This window comes from Geotrypetes seraphini, chromosome 18 (assembly GCF_902459505.1).
Source record: "Geotrypetes seraphini chromosome 18, aGeoSer1.1, whole genome shotgun sequence".
Classification (NCBI taxonomy): domain Eukaryota; kingdom Metazoa; phylum Chordata; class Amphibia; order Gymnophiona; family Dermophiidae; genus Geotrypetes; species Geotrypetes seraphini.
The window spans coordinates 31,968,959-31,988,742 of NC_047101.1; the positions used below are offsets into that span (position 1 = coordinate 31,968,959).

At 40.4% G+C, this 19,784-nt stretch overlaps 1 protein-coding gene across 3 annotated transcripts in view; it reads right to left on the reverse strand.

Annotated features, from left to right (window-relative positions):
* Positions 1-6,061: 6,061 nt before the first annotated feature.
* Positions 6,062-19,784, reverse strand: part of RARS1 (arginyl-tRNA synthetase 1) — a 94,908-nt gene continuing 81,185 nt past the window's right edge. For all 3 annotated transcript variants that reach the window (XM_033927301.1, XM_033927299.1, XM_033927300.1), the window contains 6 exons: positions 19,312-19,490; positions 15,950-16,059; positions 13,538-13,643; positions 12,088-12,260; positions 9,008-9,255; positions 6,062-6,302 (listed from right to left, as the gene is read on the reverse strand). In XM_033927301.1, coding sequence (XP_033783192.1) covers positions 6,193-6,302; positions 9,008-9,255; positions 12,088-12,260; positions 13,538-13,643; positions 15,950-16,059; positions 19,312-19,490 — 926 coding nt within the window. In that variant the 3' untranslated portion in view covers positions 6,062-6,192. The remainder of the gene's footprint in view (positions 6,303-9,007; positions 9,256-12,087; positions 12,261-13,537; positions 13,644-15,949; positions 16,060-19,311; positions 19,491-19,784) is intronic.

The following is a 19,784-nucleotide window of genomic DNA, read 5'->3' on the forward strand; positions in this document are numbered from 1 at the left end:
GGAATGAGCTCCTGATGGAGGTAGTTGAGACAAGGACTTGGTCTGAAGTCAAGAAAGCATGGGACAGGCATGTGAGGAGATGGTGATGATGTGGATGGGCCATCTTTATTATTATTATTAGGATTTTTTTTTAATATACCGCCTATCAAGGTTATCTAAGCGGTTTTACAATCGGGTACTCAAGCATTTTCCCTATCTGTCCCGGTGGGCTCACAATCTATCTAACGTACATGTGCTCTTGTTTCCTGTTTCAGAGGTAACACCGTGCGACAGGCCTGTAAATAGGAGTTGGCCCTGCCTGGACTTCCTGACATTTTTAAATGTATATAATGCTGCTGTTTTCTGTAAACATGTTTTCTCTAAATACAATATTTATTTATGTTATAGAAATGATTAATTGATTTTTAGCCTCCTTCCAACAGCAGGACATACTGAGAGCAGTGTTGGTAGGACATTATCAAGGGCTGGACCTGGTTAGTTCAAGCTCAGGGCAGTGCTAGGGCAAGGGGAACGTTAGAACATTACAGTTCTAGGATTTGGGTAGAGCTTTGAGAGGTCAATTCATTATGACACTTGAACTGAGGTGAAAGAGGGTGTTGTTCCCCTTTTATCTGCTCTGTAGTGGATGAAAACCTTATGTTCGTCCTTCTGCAATTTGTGGCTAAACAAAAGCTTCGATTCCAATACATAAATGTGGCCGGATCTTGGATTTGTCTCTATGCAGTGTCTAGATTCATACGATACAGAGGAAAACACTGTTCCCTCTTTGACTTGTTTTATTTTTAATAAAACATTTTATTTGTAATTAGTCTTATAACTAACACTAACTTTGTGTCATTCTTCCATTTGTTAAGATGCTTCCATGTCCGGGGTTTCCACTAGAAACACAGTTTTTGGCACCAAAAGAATTCATGATGTTTGTTTGTGGAGATTGGTGGGAGGGAGGAAGAATTCAGGCAGAGTTTTGATTCCTGTACTTGTGAAAAGCCCTTGACTGCTAGATGTTTTTTCTATCTCTTGCTGTTGTCACTGCTTGTTCTCAGGGCTGGTGCAAGGAAATTTGGCACCTAGTCAAAGCAGCTGCCTTGAACCCCCAACAATCGAGATCACCCTACCATTACCCTTTCTAAAATAATCTAGGACTAGGTAAAGGGGCCGTTTTGAAAACAAATCAGTCTCTTTGCTTGTTATTTGGGCGATATATCAAATCGCATCCCCTTCCCCTTTCTTTCTTTCACCTTATGTGGCTGTCTGGATCTGTTGTTTGCTGCTTCCCAGAAACCTTGTGGACAAGAATCCCCAAGCTCCCAAGGAGCTAGTCCGCAATCTGGTATGAAAGATCCATGCCATGAAGAAGGCAGCTGCTGCAGCTTTGATGGTTTCCAAGTTTATTAAAATTTTGTTATACCACAAAATCAAAATTTCTAAGCAGTTTACAATGCATAAAAAAAGGGATTACATAAAATAAACTACAAAGCAAAAAATCATAAAATAAGACCGACAGACTCGAAACAGGACAAAACGACAGAAACAAAAGGCATAATGGGAGAACTACATTAATAATAATAACAATTTATATAACGCAGGACCGTGAAGTTCTATGTGGTTTACAATGATTAAAGATGTTACAGTTTGAGTGGAATAAACAAAGTACAGACTTAGTGATTAACAGTTCTAGAGATTGTTTGTTGAGGACTAAGATTGTATAGATTGGTATTTCAGGAACAGATGTGTTTTTAGGCATTTCCTGAATTCCCTATAAGTAGTAGGCAAGAGTAATTGTTCCAGATCTTTACCCCATAGTGCTGCTTGATATGAGAAAAGATGTTGGTGATGACTTAAATTTACAACATTATAGATAGGAAAGAAGAGAACAAGAAAAGGGAAATACAATAGGAGGAGGGAACGTAAATTCATTAAAAGAAAGAAGAATCAAATTCCTTTAAAAAAGAAAAGACATGGAGTCACATTAGACACACATTTAACACACGAATTTAGTGGTAAAAAAGTGTTTCCTGACATTATGGAAATTAAAGACCATCAAAAAATACTTCGACCCATTATCATTTAAATTACTAATGCAATCACTAGTACTTTCTACACTGGATTATTGCAATATCATTTTTATGGGTATACCCAAAAAAACAGTGAAGAAACTTAGAATTGTCCAGAATACAGCGGTCCGCTTGATATTTGGATTGAAAAAAAAGCGACCACATCAGCCCCTACTACAGACTGCTGCACTCGCTGCCAGTCGAGGCACGAATAATATTCAAGTTCTCTTGCATATGCTTCAAGCTAGTCTGGGGATTAGCTCCTACATACTTGCTATCTCACTTCGTATTATACAGTCCCATAAGACAAACCAGAAATTGCAATCTATTCACATATCCAAGCATTACCGGCTGTAAATACAAAACCTTTCTGGATAGAACTTTTATGTACCAAGCAAACAAAGAATACTGGCTAGACAACTACATTAATGGAGCTAGTCTGACCTATGTCGCTTTTAGAAAAGTCATAAAAACTGCCTTATTCGACAGACATATCACCTAAACATTAACTACTCCAAACACCACTTCCAATTCTTTTTTTCCTAATATGCCCCCTCTGAAAATTCTTAATAAATTGTATTCTGTAATTCGCTACTTTTTCTAAAAGGGCCCCTCTGAAATTCTAAATAAACTGTATATTGTAATTTGCTGCATTTTTAAGATTCTGCATACTGTAATTTCACTGTCTATCTGCATATTGTAACTCGCTGTTTGTCCAGCTTTCTTCGATGTGAACCGCCTAGAAGTCGCACGATTGTGGCGGAATAGAATAAAGTTATTATTATCTTTATGAGCCCGAAGGCATCTTTAAACAAGAATGTTTTAAAATTCCTTACTGGGGAAGCTTCTTGTAAATGATTGGGAATAGAGTTCCGTTACTGAGAAGATAAAAGCGCATAAGGTGTTGATGTGTCTTAAAGATGGAATGGCAAGTAGGTTTTGGGAGACTGACTGAAGACTTCTTTGAGGAGAGTACGGAATCAGAAGCCTATTTATGAATTCTGGTTGATTGGTTTCAAGGGTTTTAAAGGTTAGTAGCAGGAGTTTATAAGTAATTTTGTAACCAGTGGACGGAGATCAACAAGGGGATCAAATGGTCATATTTTTTGGCAAGAGCTATTATTTTAACTGCTGTGTTCTGAAAAATCTGTAAAACGCCTAATTATCCAAAGCCAGTGCTTTAAACTGTCTTTTAAGGACCTTATAGTCCTGTGCATCCTTTAGTATCACTCCACTCTCACTCAAAAAGGATGTATGCTTGCTCACTTGCGCTACTGCGGAATCTACTTTCAAATGCACAAACAGCTGTTGGACGCCCAGAACCACAGGATAGAGTCTTCTAAGTTAGCTTGTAGAAGGAAAAACAGAAGAGGAAACTATTCTCCACTGCAGAAGAGTATCACTTTAAAACTCTGAACTCTTCTCCTTCTGCAGATTCGTGACTAATGGGAAGTAAGAGCTACTGTACAGAATCCTATGTCTTTACCACTGAATGTGAAGGTAAGCTTCCATTAAATCCAGGGCAGCCAGAAATTCTCCTGGTTCTACTGCTGGGTGATGGATTGAACCATCTCTATTCAGAACCGAGGAAACTCTCCACATTATCCGAGAGCTGACCTCCAATCTTTAGAGGAGCAACTTGAGGGCTGGCATCATTGAGGCTTTTTGGCTGGCACTGTGGAATGGGAAAGAGAACCATAGTTCCTTCAGTTCCTGGAGAATTTCTGTCTGGAACCTTGATAGGCTCTGGTTAGAGGCTCCAGTAGAGTACTAGTAAAAGCGCCATGACCTGGCCTCTGACTGCTCAGGGTCTGCTGTCTGGTAAAGATCTTAGACAGTGATCTTGTACACTGGCCATAAGATCATCTAGGGCCTTTTCCAAACAGCATCTGTCCCCTGAACAGGAGCCTGCTCAGCGTTGCTTTAGAGGTTGAATCACCCAACCATTATCTGATCCAAAGCATACAATGGGTGGAGATATAATCAGAGTCATGGGAAAAGTCTCAGCATATTCTATCAGAGGGCATCTGCTATATAATCTACTCCAGCTAACACAAGCTGTGGAAGAAGCTCAGCCTCCAACAGGTTCTGATTTTGGAGTCTGGAATGACATGTGCATGCCTCTTGAGGACCATATCCACTCTGCAGTCCTGTGGATCCTTTAGAACTATGCTTCCCTCACTTGGCAGGGAAGTGCATTTGGTCACCTGGGCTACCATGGAATCCATCTTTGGCATAGCAAACATTTATTGGAATTCTTGATCCATGGGATACAGATTAGTCATGGCTTTAGCCACCTTCAGGGTCTCCCAGGACTCTGTGACTAGGATCCTCATGACTGGGTGCTATGGGAAAGACGTGGGTTGAGCCTTGACGCCAGGATGGGATTTGAGGAGGGTCTATCTTTAGCTCTCAAAGGGACTCAGTAATGATATCAAGCAATGTCGGAGACTTAAAGAGTCTGAGAATGAAGGAATCCTCTTCATGGTCAATGGCTGCCTCCTGGTCCTCCATATGAGAGGCTGCCTCCTACCAGTGAAGCTTCCCTTTGTGACAATAAAGGGATTAAATCTGATCCCTTGTCCTCAGAGTCCTTGTCCGAGGGACCATCAGAGTCCAGAATAGCCTCTGATCTCAGGGAAGAAGTGCTCTGAACATCTAGAGGAGCCTGTGCAATGGTCCGCTCACCAGTAAACATAACAGATGGCATTCTGCCTTTTGCATAAGCCTGCCAAAGGAGATTAATGAACTCTGGGGTAAAAACTTGAGTGGGTAACTCTCCTTCCCCCATAGGATGGAGCAAATGCCTTTTCTTGGGCTGTGAAGCCTGTGAGCAGGCACTGTGCCAGAGGCTCCAGAAGATGTTTCTTTTCCCCTGAGGGGTCCATTTGCTGTTCTCCAGCTCTAGAAGACTGCTGAGGGGCTAAGCCCGAAACTCCCACCCCTCTATCCCGTGCCACACAGCATGTGGCACAAGGGCGCTCTTCAGTCACCCATCTGGCATAAATGAGACAAGAAATAGGGTTAATATGCTCTGAGGACCAAAGATCTAACTGCAGAAACGTCAACACACACTTAAGACCCCAATTTTCCCCATAGGCTGTCACAGCCTGTATTCACTGGGAAAATGCTGCAGCCTGCTTCAGCTCCCTCAAAGTATAACTGGATCAGGAGAGGCTCTCTGCCTCCACACCCTCCACACTGAGATCTTTGGGCTGCCGGTTGGCTCTTAGATGGACTGATCCTCTATCTCCTTGGACTGCGACGCACATGGAAAAGGGACTAGGCAAAGTTGCAGCCGGCACCCTAAGCACCCTAACAGCCTGCACTCAAGCTCCTGACAAAGTAAAGGAAGCGAGCAAGTGCTGAGGGCCTGGAACCCTGAGATCCACAAATCTTCAGCAGGCTGGCTGCACAGGTCTGCTGCGAACAAGCCAAAAAACCCAAAAAACAATAAAGAAATAAGCAGAGCAGATCAGAAAAACATCTTCATGATCGCTTGTAGAACTGATGGGGGTAGCAGAGACCATGGAGAAGGAGGAGTTGAAAAGCTGCAATTTACATCTCCTGCAATATGCTCATAAGCACATATGTTTAACGCTATGGTTCTTACAATCAATTTTATACAAGGTAAGTCAATCTCCAATCATTTGTTTTTTGAGAAAATGTTAGAAATCAAATCTTCAAGAATCAGCTTATAAGGTTTTAGCTGTATCACTTAGGTTTATCAATACCTTTTCTTCACCGGTCCTCAGTGGCACCACCATGGACTCAATAAATTTTCATGGTCCCTGGCTTTATGTGTCAGCTCTTCATTGGACCTACTAAATTTTGTTCAACTATTAACTTTATTATTGTTATATTTTTGTGTCATTTTGGTCCCATTTTTATTAAATTTTCAGAGCATTATTTTCTCTCTCGATAGACAGATGGACATTCCCAACCCCCTTATGTATAACTTCTTTGAAATGTTTTGTTTGGTTGAAAAAAAATAAAAAGGCAGTAAACACAATCTTAGCAATATCTTTATTAGTTGATTGTGCTCCTTCGATGAGATCACAATGAGGGAATTTAGATCCTTATATAGGTCTATAATTTTTATAGGACTAGAAAATAAAGTTAGACAACATGGAGATGATCACATCCTTTGCACAGGTTTAATTCCCAAGATGTCAAAGCCCTTTGCCATGATGGCAGCAGTGGCATCACAAAGCAACATTCGCCACATGTTCACCTTCACAATATTACCTGCAAGGACAAAATATACAGTGTTACCTACACTCCAGGCCTCAGCAAATGCTCTTGCATCAAAATAATGTAGGATATTTTAGATAGTTTTAAATAAAAGTATCCATTTGGGGGTCTTGGAAGTTTGCTCAAGGCAATCCTTGGTAATTATATGAACCCTTGAGTCACCACACTTCCTATAAGAATTGCCAAACTGGGCCAGCCAAACGTCCAGATCACAATTTAACTTGCAGAATCCCAAAAAGAGATAAATTCATAATATTCCCAAGGATAGACAGTGATTTCTTCCCAGCTCTACCTTGCCAATAGTGGTTTATGAGTTTTTCTTTCATAAACTTCTCCAATCCTTTTATTTTAAACCTAACTATAACAGCTCTTATCACACACTCTAGAAATTAATTTGAGTTTGTGCACAGAGTGAAAATATATTTTTTCTGATTTATTTTAAATGTGCCAGTTAGTAAATTCATAGTGTCTCCCAATCTTTGGATTTTTGAAAGACTAAACAATTGATTTGCATTTACCTATTGCATTCCACTCTTGATTTTATAAATCTCTATCGTATTTCTTTCCCTTCAGAGACCAAAACTGCACAAGGGTAGATTCAAGGTGACAGGATTGATGCAAGTTAAGTGTGAATTCTATAACAGCATATACGCTAGTATTCTATAATGGCAGTTCCATGCTGAAGTCTTCACTTCTGTGTTTAACTTTAGGCATGAGTACACACCATGTCAAAGAAACTTATAATGCCTCTGTATTAGTATTGCATTCAGTTCTGGTATCCTTATCTCAAAAAAGATACAGCAGCACTAGAAAAGAAGAGCGACCAAGATGATAAAGGGGATGAAACTCCGCTCTTAAGAGGAAAGACTAAAGAGGTTAGGGCTCTTCAGCTTGGAAAAGAGATGGCTAAGGGGAGATAGGACTGAAGTCTACAAAATCCTGAGTGGAGTAGAATGGGTACAAGTGGATTGATGTTTTACTACATCAGGATTTACAAAGACTAGGGCCACTCGATGAAGTTACAGAGAATAGTTAAGCTCTGTAATGCATTGCTAGAGGCTGTGGTAAGAGCGGTTATCGTAGCTGGTTTTAAAAAAGTCCATAAACTGCTGTTGAGACAGACATTGGAGAAGCCACTGCTTGCCCTGGATCGGTGGTGTGGACTGCTGCAGTTATTTGGGTTTTTGCCAGGTACTTGTGACTTGGATTGGCCTCCGTGAAGATGGGATACTGGGCTACATGGACCACTGATCTGATCCAGTAAGGCTATTCTCATGTTCTTAAGTGCTTGAGCCTAACTGTTGGCAGATGCCTAACTCCAAGTATACCATAACCTGCATGCCTAATTCCTTGCCACATGCCTGACTTATCCATGCTCCCTAGAAGCTCCTTGCAAAAGAAACTGAGCGCACAACTTCTAGAATAGTGAACAAGGGCAGTTGCGTGAGCGACTAATTGATGACAATTACTGCCAACTAACCAATAATTAGCTATTAACTCCGGTTAGCAGCCCAAAGTTATGCACACAAATTAGTGTGCCAAATGTACAATTTGGTGCCCAGTTTTATAGAATCAGGGGGTCAGCGCTCAAGGTACAACATGCAGCAAGACAGAGACATCCAGTTTGAATATAAAATTTCAACTCAAAAAAGCCTTCACAAACAGTTGGGTTTTTAACATTTTCTTAGAATTCAGTCTAGCAGCACACCAACGCAAAATTCCTGGCAGGGTATTCCACAGCATTACACCTGCTACAGATAACATAGTCGCACCAATCTTAATGTGGGAGATTAACATAGTTTCATACTGTTTTCTGATCTCAGACTTCTTTCTTTTTAGCCTAGCAGGGGCTAGACTACAGTACCATGAGTCACAACTACCGAGAACTTTTCTCCCCCCCAAATATAGCCCAGCCATTAGTCCTTAATCAAAGGCCATAGACCACAGCCTAGTCACTAGGTGTCAATATTGTACAGCAGTGGAAGGTTCAAAGGTCTGTGAATGCTACCTCTGCAGTGTCCCACCAGCCATCTTAGAGAGAAGCCTGCCATGGGAATCAAGCCCAGGTCTTCTGTACCGCAGCATCAGCCACGATCACTGAGCCACTTGGCCAGTCCAATACTACCCTATTCTTTTCTACTGACCAACATGTCATATACAAAACAAAAACAAATTTTCTAACTGTAGGATGTATTCCCTCACAAATTGGCCCCCCCCCAAAAAAAATCAAAGTACTACAAACAATCACTTTGTGAATGTGAAATGTTCAGTTCCCAGAACTCCTGCAAACGAGCCGCTGGGAAGTTTTCATGGGGACCGTCATCACACTCCCACGTCCCTTGTATTTTGAATAACAGTAGTAAGTTGAAAAGCCAGGCACTTATCTGAATATCCGCAGGCACTCAGACACCTCAACTTGAAATGCTGATCAACGTTCAAAGCGGCTCAGCAGTAATGAAATGTACCCTGGGCTCTATTCACCAAGACCAAGAATTTGGGAGGGAATATATCCTACAGTTATAAATTTGTTTTTGAATATTTAAATAGGATCTTGCAAGAATTTAAACTCCTAAATAATAGTGCTTGTATACATAAAACAAACACATCTCCTCCTCCAGGACATGTGCACCACTTGTAACAGCTGATGCAGTACCCACCATGGTGATGATTTAGGTGGGCATTATCTGAATTGTACTCACCAGTTTGTCTGTCCTTTTCCACGCAGTAACAGCTATCATAGAACTCAGTAAAGGTAGTTGCCAGCTCATAGAGGTAGTCACAGAGGGTGTGCAAGAGCAAGTCCTCAAGGATTTTCTGTAGGATCTCAGGGAATCTCAGAATACACTTGCCAAGCTTCCACTCCTTCTCATGTTCCAATAGTATCTCTGTTTCCTGAGCAGCCTTCTGCAACATCTCTTCATCAATGTTAGCCAGGCGAGCTATGGACCTGCCAAAGAAAATGAGTTCTACTTCCATCACTGAACAGACTGACTCAGCGAGTTCTGCTTCTTTACATCCTACCTGACATTATATTCCATAAACCCCTTACTTGCATTCATGAATTAGCCTCTCTTTAGAATAACCAAAGGCGATGAATGTTTTAAGAAGCAGCTTTCATTTTGAACTCGAGTTAATGCAGCAAAAGTTCAAACAATTGTCTGAGGACTCTCAGACCTGTCCCTACACGTACTCTGCCTTGTTAAGCCATGCATATAGGAAATCTACTATGTTACCATTTAACTTTCAAAAAGGAGACGACAAAATGAGGGATATAGTCAATCCACCACCCCACCGCAAACCCCTCCCAACCCCCCCACCCTCACACACACAAAAAAACCCTAAAAGTAGTTGCAAAGGTTAAATAAAAGTTAACATCAAATGTGGATGTTGTGCAAAAATATCATCCTGGAAGCCCAACCTAGATATATTCCTTTTTTTTTTTTTTTTTTAAACCCCATACCTTTTAAAATTCTTCCTTCCCTCCCTCGACGGCTCCGTACTATTTCTGGCAGCAGGCGCACAAGTCAGGGGCATGGAAATCAGGCGCGCGCTTTCTGCGCTCCCACTTGGCCCTGTGCCACTTTCTGAATGGCTGCTGGCAGTTCTCGTGAGTCCCACGAGAACTGCCGCCAGACATTCAGAAAGTGATATTGAACAGAATTGGCCCCAGGACATATCCTTCACAGATATTTTTATTCCTTTGAAATAAATTTCATTTACTGCTACCCTATCTATCAGATTGGAGAAAGGAAGAGACCATTAGACTATGGGGGGGATCCATAGGCTGGGTTGGGGACTACTAGACTGTGTTTTTTGCCAGCAGCTTTGTCTCATTTTTTGTCTGTAAGTAATCCAACCACCTTTCAGGAACGGAGACATTTTGCAATTACTACCACAGTTTTTTTTTAACATACCAGTAATTTCCATGCTTATTACTTACTGCATAAGGTAGAATTTTTCTATTATTATTTCATATTAGAAGCCTTTTTTGGTCAGCTTTTCTGAGCACTAAACCCCTTTCTCAAGGTGACGTACTACTCATTTCATCCCTAGTAATTCGGTATCATACCACCTGTTAGAATCATCTGATCATCTTTTTATAGCATGCTTAGGGGAATTTCATTTAAGATGATGTTACAATTATTTTTCCAATCACTCTAAGACTGGTCCGTCGGGGATTATGGCGAACCTCCATACAAATAATTTGCATGGAAACCTGTTGAAGCATTGATTGCTGTTCCACAATTGGCCAATAGCATGGTCTTAGCGACTGTGTTTAGTGCATCTAGCCCTTAGTGACCTGTTGCTTTGGGCTGTTTACTCGTATGTCACCATTTCCTTGCAACCTCTGTAAACAATAGCAGCAGATCTACAATTCTGCCAAGCAACTGTCTGCAGCCAACTAAAAACTGAGCTATTTTCAGTGAATAACAACAACAACAACAAAAAAATCCGGCATCTAGATTCACCTACTAACTTTCAGTTCAATTTCAATTATTTCGATATACCATGAATCATAACAGCTAAGCAGTTTACATAATTAATGAGGCAAAGGAAAGATTATAACAAGACAGAGAGGCAAACGTGGACCACATGTGGAAGGAAGCACAAATGGGGAAAATATCTTTAATTATAACTTTGCTTAAAGGAGGAATAGGAGAGAAGCAAGAAGTGAGTTGTTTTTTGTTTTTGGCCTCACATAATAAACTGGTCATTGCATATAATAAACAGTGGGAATGCCTGAATAAAAAGATGAATCTTGAGAGAACTTCTAAACTTGGAGAATGATGATTCATTTCTGAGTGAGAGGGGCAAATCATTCCAAAGGGATGTTCTATTATGCTAAAACAAGAATTACAGATTTTATCCAACCAAATACAGTGGTGTGATGGAACAGTGAGGAGGTGTTGATTGGAGGACCGAAGAGTATGGTGTGGTTTATATGGTGGAAGAAGATCAAACAGAATTGCTGGAGTTCTGTATTGCAAGATCTGATGGGTAATGGATGAATATTTGCATATGATGCTAAAGCCCACAGCTAGTCAATGTTCTGACATATTTTAATGGTTGTATTCTGAATTAATTATAAGTCTTCTGGACCAACATAGAGGGAGGCCATAGTAGAGAGAGCTGCAGTAGGGTGAGAAAAGGGTTCCACAGTATGGACTGAAGGGAACATTTTCTCAAGTGTAGACATATTTGGCAACTATGCTAGAAATCTGAGGGAAGAAAAAGAACGAGTTATCAAAGGTTACCCACTAGGTTCTTAAGAGGGATTACAATACTGTAAATCTTTGGTGGAGTACATAAAAGGTTAAAGAGAATCTCTGATTCCCCAGGCGTATACTTCAAAGAAACATAACTTAGGGTGAACAAAGGTAATGGCTTTATTTGTTAGGAACAGCTGAGAGAGCAGTCACTAAGAAATAACTTGCACAGAGATTGTAAGGTTCTATCTTTTGGGATACATCTCTGCCTGTTAACATAAGAGAGTATTCTTCCTCTAGACCAGGGGTGTCCAATGTCGGTCCTCGAGGGCCGCAGTCCAGTCGGGTTTTCAGGATTTCCCCAATTAATATGCATGAGATCTACTTGCATGCACTGCTTTCAATGCATATTCATTGGGGAAATCCTGAAAACCCGACTGGATTGCGGCCCTCGAGGATCGACATTGGACACCCCTACTCTAGACTGTAAGCCCTGTGTAAATATAACTTGCCTTGAGTTGCTACTGAAAAGGTGAGCTAAATCAACATCCCTTTTAAGTCCCTGAACTTACCTGATCCTGGTAAAGGCATACAGCAAGTAAGCAGCAGTGTTTCCCTTGTCATCCAACATTTTATCGAAAGAGAATATGTAATCATTCAGTCGATTGTGAGAGAGATCGGCGTACTTAATACAGCCAAATGCAACAGCTTCCTTGGCGGCTTCTAATTCTTCTGGAGTTAATACCTTTAATTGAAAACATAGGTATGTTTACCGGGTTGTGGTTTTTTTTTTTCCTCTTTGTTAATTAAGTTTATTTCCACTACAGAAAATGCAATGGGCAACAGGAGGTCTGGAATTTTACAATACCCAGAAGAATGCAAGCTTACTTTCAAAGAGAAACACCTTCTGAGGTTTCCCTTCAAAAATGCAACCAGTGACACAATACATTTGTTCCTGTTTACTTTGTATCTGAAGAGAAGCAAGTGCAAAAACACATGTGCAAAAGGTGAAGAGATTTAATTTAAACTTTAAAAATTTATGAATCACCTGCACATCATTGTTAAGGATATGTACAAACTCCCTGTAATAACCGTTATCTCTTTCTCTCTCTGAGAGATCCCACGTGCCTATCCCAGGCCCTTTTGAATTCAGACACAGTCTCTGTCTCCACCACCTCTTCTGGGAGAATGTTCCATGCATCTACCACCCTTTCTGTAAAAAAGTATTTCCTTAGATTACTCCAGAGCCCATCACCTCTTAACTTCATCCTATGCCCTCTCATTGCAGAGTTTCCTTTCAAATGAAAGAGACTCAACTCATGCGCATTTACATTATGTAGGTATTTAGATGTCTCTATCATATCTCCCCTCTTCCGTCTTTCCTCCAAAGTATACAGATTGAGATCTTTAACTCTGTCCACATTATGCCTTATGACGAAGACCACATACCATTTTAGTAGCCCTCTTCTGGACCGACTCCATCCTGTTTATATCCTTTTGAAAGTATGGTCTCCAGAATTGTACACAATATTCTAAATGAGGTCTCACTAAAGTCTTATACAGGGGCATCAATACCTCCTTTTTCCTACTGGCCATACCTCTCCCTATGCAACCTAGCATCCTTCTAGCTTTCACCGCCACCTTTTCAACCACCTTAAAATCATCACATACAGTCACACCCAAGTCCCACTCTTCTGTCATGCACATAAGTTCTTCACCCCCTAAACTGTACTGTTCCCTTGGGTTTTGCAGCCCAAATGCATGACCTTGCATTTCTTAGCATTAAATTTTAGCTGCCAAATTTCAGATCATTCTTCAAGTTTCACCAGGTCTTTCTTCATGTGTTTGGCCTGTTCTTCTGTGTGCATTATAGAGGTTATAGCCAGAGATGTATGCATGCAAGAAAAAAATTAAAGTGGTCAAGCTACCATATTAACATCACATCTCCATTCTCCAACATGAAGTAAAAGCATTCTCAAAGCATCTCTACTTTAGATCACAAGACAATACAGTAGTTCTTACTTTATCTCTCTCTTTTTCTTTCAGTTTGTCCATGGATCTTTTCAGTCCTTCTTCCAGTAGATCCATGAGACGAATTGTTTCACCTGATCGAGTCTTAAACTTCTTCCTGAAAGCACAAAGAAAAATGATGTCTAAGACGCTTGCAGGAAGTGGAATTTCAATGATTGTTTTCCCACCCCCACCAGAACAGCGCTGTCTAATATTTCAAAGGTTGTACACACAAATTTCTGTGCCTCTGCGTTCAAGCCAGTTTTCTTTCATTCTGCCCTTCTCTCTTCTACTTATACACATATCAAAGTCCTGGAGAACCATCTTTTTCTTCTTAATGGACTGCGGAAACAGGAAGTGAATTGAGTGGACAATTTCTCCATGACAGCAATGAACCTTACTCCTAGGCCAGGCCAAGTGGAGTATGATCTCACTCTCTCAGATTTACTGTCATTGCTAAAGAGAGTTTCTGAACTGCTTTTGTCAGAGATTTCATGATCTCTATTGTGAACCCAACAAGCAGCTCTTCCTCCTTAGCTGGATTACCAGCGCTTATTGAAGACTACAAACAGAGGCCAGGCAGTGTTATATCTAAATTTAATATTTTCACAAAACAAGGAACTTTTTCCCTGCTTTAATTAGCAGCCTTTACATACAATCTTCTTAGGCCCTCAGCGTCACCACTCAGAACTCAAAAACTTCTCACTGTTCTGAGCTCTACGTGACAAATCGTCACTGGGTCTATTTATTCATTTTTGTCACTTATCAAGAGCTTAATTAGCTTAAATTTACTTAGCTTTATATAAAGTTGTCTCTATTTAGAGATGTCTATGTCATGCAGGGTGACCAATAGGGTTGTAATAAGCTACAATGAAATAACATATGGTCGCGCGTATCAATCTGTGCAGAGCAGGACCAGCATAGATTAGATGTGGTTGAAGAAACTTTGGAAAGTTTGTACGGAGTCCAATATGCCTTTGATAAAGGAAAAGAACCAGTTGTTTAATCACTGCTGCTTGTAATGAGTCAAAGGAGTTGAGCCATATATTCTCCCATCATACAGAGCCCCAGAAAACTTGAATTTATTTTTCTTCAACAATTTGTACTAGGCCGAAACTTCACCTCTCTTTAAGCTAAATACTGCATACCGGTTAAGAATTGATGGTGTGTCATTAGAGATGAATTCTTTGTTCATGAATGCCTGAATATAGTGCTGCAATTGAAACCAGCGAAAAAACTGAGGTAGCAAAGTCAGACATCATATCATGAAATACATGTGATACCGACCAGATTCCAGCCTCAATCCATGATTTCCATTCAATATGTTGCCCCTGAATTTTCACTAGAGGATTAAGCCAAATGGAGGATTGAGTAGTAGAGCTCCATTTGATATTGCATCCAAATGCTTTAGAGCCGATGCAGTTGATATCAAAACCAGGTTGTCCTGTGTAATACTATGAGGAGGTAGGAAAGAATAGCAAGAAGTCTTTATTATACAGCTTATGCTCCAATTGTAGCCAAGTGGGGGTAATCTGACGTTTAGATTCCAATAACCATTGTGAGCCTTGTCTTCCTAGGAAAGCAATGTGGTAGTCATACATGCTAGGAAAGTTCACACCACCCTTGTTTTTAGCGCATTTTAGTTACTTTAGAGCAATTCGGGGGACCTTATGATTCCATAAGAATTCCACCAGCAATGATTCAATCTTTGCATATGTTTTGAGGGGAAATAAAAAAGGTAGCATTGAGAGAATCTATTGATAGCTATGTGCTCCTCTCAGGATACAAACTCAATACTACAAAGACTGAGGTTATGCCTTTGAATGCTGCCCCTTGTGGTGATGTCATTGGTCTCAAATACTCTCCCTCTCAGTTGAAATATTTAGGAATCTTCTTTGGCTCCACTATTGAGGAAACCAGATCCTTCAATGAAGATCATATCCTCAAAATAATCAAACTTATCACGATGCAATGGTCTCCATTAAAACTCACTTGGTGGGGAAGATTGGACTCCTAAAATCACCTATTTCTTAGGATGTGCGGTATAGAGTCCAAAGTAGAGTAGATCAGGACATCATCTGCATAAGCTGATAATTTAATAGACAGGTCATCTATTTGTAAACCAATGACGCTGGAGTTGGATCTTATTGCTATTAACAGTGGTTCTAATGCTATATTGAACAACAGAGGTGATAATGGGCACCCTTGTCTGATGCCTCTCATCGGGTAAAATAGGTCAGAGAACATATGTCATTCATGGGAAGTTTAGTAGAAGGGTTCAAATATAGGACTCTTACCATCTTAATGAAGCTCTCAGGGAAACCAAACCCTATGCCATTTAATGCCATCTTTTGGATTTATTTTCTGTTTCAAAAATGAGCCCCTTTAAGTCTCTGGCTGTACTCGTTAGGTTTAAACACTTACTTGTCTTCTCCCAGCACAACTCCAAAACCAGCGTGCTCCACTCTTGTCACAGCGGGATCATACCAGCCAGCCATCCGAGCTGCTGCAAACACTGTATGGAAGTGCACAGACTAAAAAAACAAAAAACAAACCAGCCAGAAAATGATTAGCAGGATTAATCAGACATGATGAAAAAAACTCTCTCAGAGCTCAGAGACAAGCAGTGCTAGGAAGCAGTAAGTGCTAGGTGAGAAGGTGAATTAGTTCATGGTAAATGACCATACGTAATTGCAAAGTGTAGTAAACCGTGTCGAGCTCTATCTTTATAGAGATGAAGGTTTAGTTTAGTTTAGTCCATGCCCATTCCCCACACCCTATGCAGTTAGCATGTGAATTAGAGCACACAGTCATGCTAGCACAGTAACTATGTGACTGTGTGTATGCTAATTCATATGTTTACTTTTTAAAACATGTAAATAAAAGGGCACTAAGCTAACAGCTACAAATTCAATAGTCCTATTTAAAATGGATAGAAACATAGAAACATAAACATAGAAGATGACGGCAGAAAAGGGCTATAGCCCATCAAGTCTGCCCACTCTGCTTACCCACCCCCTGTCTATGCCCTAATGACCCAATTTCCTTATCTTGACCCTCGTAGGGATCCCACATGGGTATCCCATTTATTCTTAAAGTCTGGCATGCTGTCTGCCTCGATCACCTGCACTGGAAGCTTGTTCCAATGAGCAACCACTCTCTCTGTGAAGAAATACTTTCTGGTGTCGCCATGAAATTTTCCTCCCCTGAGTTTGAGCGGGTGCCCTCTTGTGGCCGAGGGTCCCTTGAGAAAGAAAATATCATCTTCCACTTCGACACGTCCCGTGAGGTACTTAAATGTTTCGATCATGTCTCCCCTCTCCCTACGTTCCTCGAGAGTGTAGAGCTGCAATTTGTTCAGTCTCTCTTCGTACGAGAGACCCTTGAGCCCCGAGATCATCCTGGTGGCCGTCCGCTGAACCGATTCAATTCTGCACACATCTTTACTGTAATGTGGCCTCCAGAATTGCACACAGTACTCAAGATGAGGTCTCACCATGGCCCTGTACAGCATAGCAATCTACATAAAGGTAAACCAGTGTCTCGCAAATATTTTTTTAGTCCCGGCACACTAAATTAGGGCCGCATCTAGAGGGCCTCTGAGCGTGATTGGACGTCGGCCGATGACTTTAAACGCATGTGTGTGATATCATCCATGCACGCTTAGATACCCTCCAGATGTGGCCGTGACAAGGTGTACTGCAGTGCTACACAAAATTGAATGTGGAAAAAACAGAAGACTGATATGATATGGAATGTAGTAGAATGGTCATGTTGAAAGTTTTGACATCACCATTGTCACCAGCTGGGGCCTCATCTGTCCTACCCCTGTGCCATCAGAATTTTCTTGTCTCCTGTGATCCCCCTATATTCTCTTCTTCTCTCTCAGTCAACAAGAACTCCTGAGTGAGTAGCACTCCTCTTCCTCTGCTGGATTTCTCTTCATATCTGTTTTTTGTTTTTTTTAAAGTTTTTTTTATTCATTTTTCACATAACAACAAGTGTATCACTTAAATTTATAAAATTTCATTACGTACACACTTGATATTCCTTCATACATTACTATATATATAACGTATCATTATATAATCTTTTACTATAATCTTGAAGCAGTATATAATATTTAATAAGTATATCAACTATTTCTCAATTATAAACCCATCCCCTCCCCTTCCTTATGCAACTGCATATAATACAACAAGATATATTAATAAATTATTTATATTATAAGATGATTAAAATAAACCCCCCCACCCTCCCTCTTTATCAATATCTTATTATTCATATCTGAACTAAGCATGGTTCTCTAGCCTCATGAGACCTATTGGCCCCACACAGTTCCAACTACAGAAGGAAGCCTCACATAGAGAGCTTCTCCACCATATCTGTCCCTTCCTAAAAAGATTATAGCCCAGTATGTATCTCATCCATGGGAATCACAACCATAGCCAGGGACAAAAATTATCATCATCAGCATAAATTATGTGGTTAATGCCCCTCTCATTTAATAATCTAAAAACAGGGAGAGGTAAAGCAGGTAGCAAAGGCAAACATCAGAAAAACTGACACAATTTTTTTGGACTTGTCAGATTATAAAAACTGAACCACACTATTCCTGCCTATGCAAGCCATCATGATTTCAAGTATCAAAGGTGGACATTCTATCCAGTAAGACCAGCACAAAGTTAGTACCTTGGCAAATCTCATTCAGACTAGATCTCTGTGCTATCTGCATGCCACACCCCACATTGATAAGGATCAAACATATCATGTTCATCAACGAAATCTGTCAGTTAATTTAAAACTACTTTCTCTAGAATCCTGGCAAAGAATGTAGGGTGTTAACAAGCTGGACTATCAAGACAAAGTACTTATCTCCTGCAGAATCCACTTTTCTAGATAGGTTTCAGTAACTATCTTTAAAATATGGAAAACCACTCCACTGATTAACTGAGCCAAGCTGGGACATATCTCATACTTCAAAGCCTTCAACACAACTGACTGCAAGGGGCAAGAAAACATCTTGATGACTTTAAGGATATTAAAATTGTCAAAATATTTCTGTATCAATAACTTAATTACATTCTGCCAAAATGTAATCAATAAATGTCACAGACACAAGATTTAACATTTGATGCATAGTAAGGGGATGGGACTTGTATACTGCTTTTTTCTGTGTGATTACAATCAAAGCAGTTTACATATTTTAGACAGATACTTATTTTGTACTTGGAGCAATGAAGTGTTAATGACTTGCTCAGAGTCACAAGGAGCTGCAGGTAGATCCGACCTGAGCCATGTTGTGGCACACTCAACTGCATCAGGGGTCAATAGATAGAGGAAAATCATCCAGTGTAGAGATAATGCCAATGTTGTAATTCAAACAGAAACAGTTTCTTCAAGTGAGCTAAGTAGACACTAACGGTATGCTGTTGCAGAGATGGTTTCTGTCCACCAACAAATTAAAAGGTTGACTGCATGAAACTTAACCCTTTGTGCTTTTTGCTTTGCACCCAGTAACCAAAGCATAATTCCACTTGAAAACTGGCTCAAATTTTAAGTTCTTTGGAAGGATACACTGTCTGCAGAATTATAGTGTGATATATCAGATGAACAGATTTTTTAAAATGGTTACCCTCTGGCTTTATTTCTGATGCACAGAGGACCCAGATTGACAAGAAAAGTTGTATATTCCATCTGTACTGTAATAACCTTCTAGCAATCTTACTGAGCTATTACCATCCCTATATAAGACAGTTGAAAAGCCTGGATATTTGCTCACTCACCTGACCACTGTCTACCACATAGATAATGATGTCACCCTTTTCATCAAATAGCCGTTGACGTACAGCAGCAAGGTCTGACGTGTCATATGTGTAACCACCATCAGATTTCACAATTGTTAAGGGTATGGAACATCCTGGGGGGAACACAATTTTCCGCCCCTCATCATCCTGGACAAAGCCTGCAGGGAAACAGAAGGAGCTTTTTATTTACTGCATACAAAGTTAATTCTGAACAAGTCCATTGGCTGTAAATGAGCATACTGATCACCTGGAAGACCATAATATGCATCCATCAGGTCTTCCATATGAAGAAATTAGATTTTACCTGCTCATTTTCTTTCCTTTAGTCCCATCAGATCAGTCCAGAACTTGCAGAGTGTTGCACACATCAGCCAGCAGATGGAGATAGAAAAATGCAGAAAGTGTGACTGCCCTATAAGTACTCTGTGCAGCTCCACTATTTCAGTACTTCA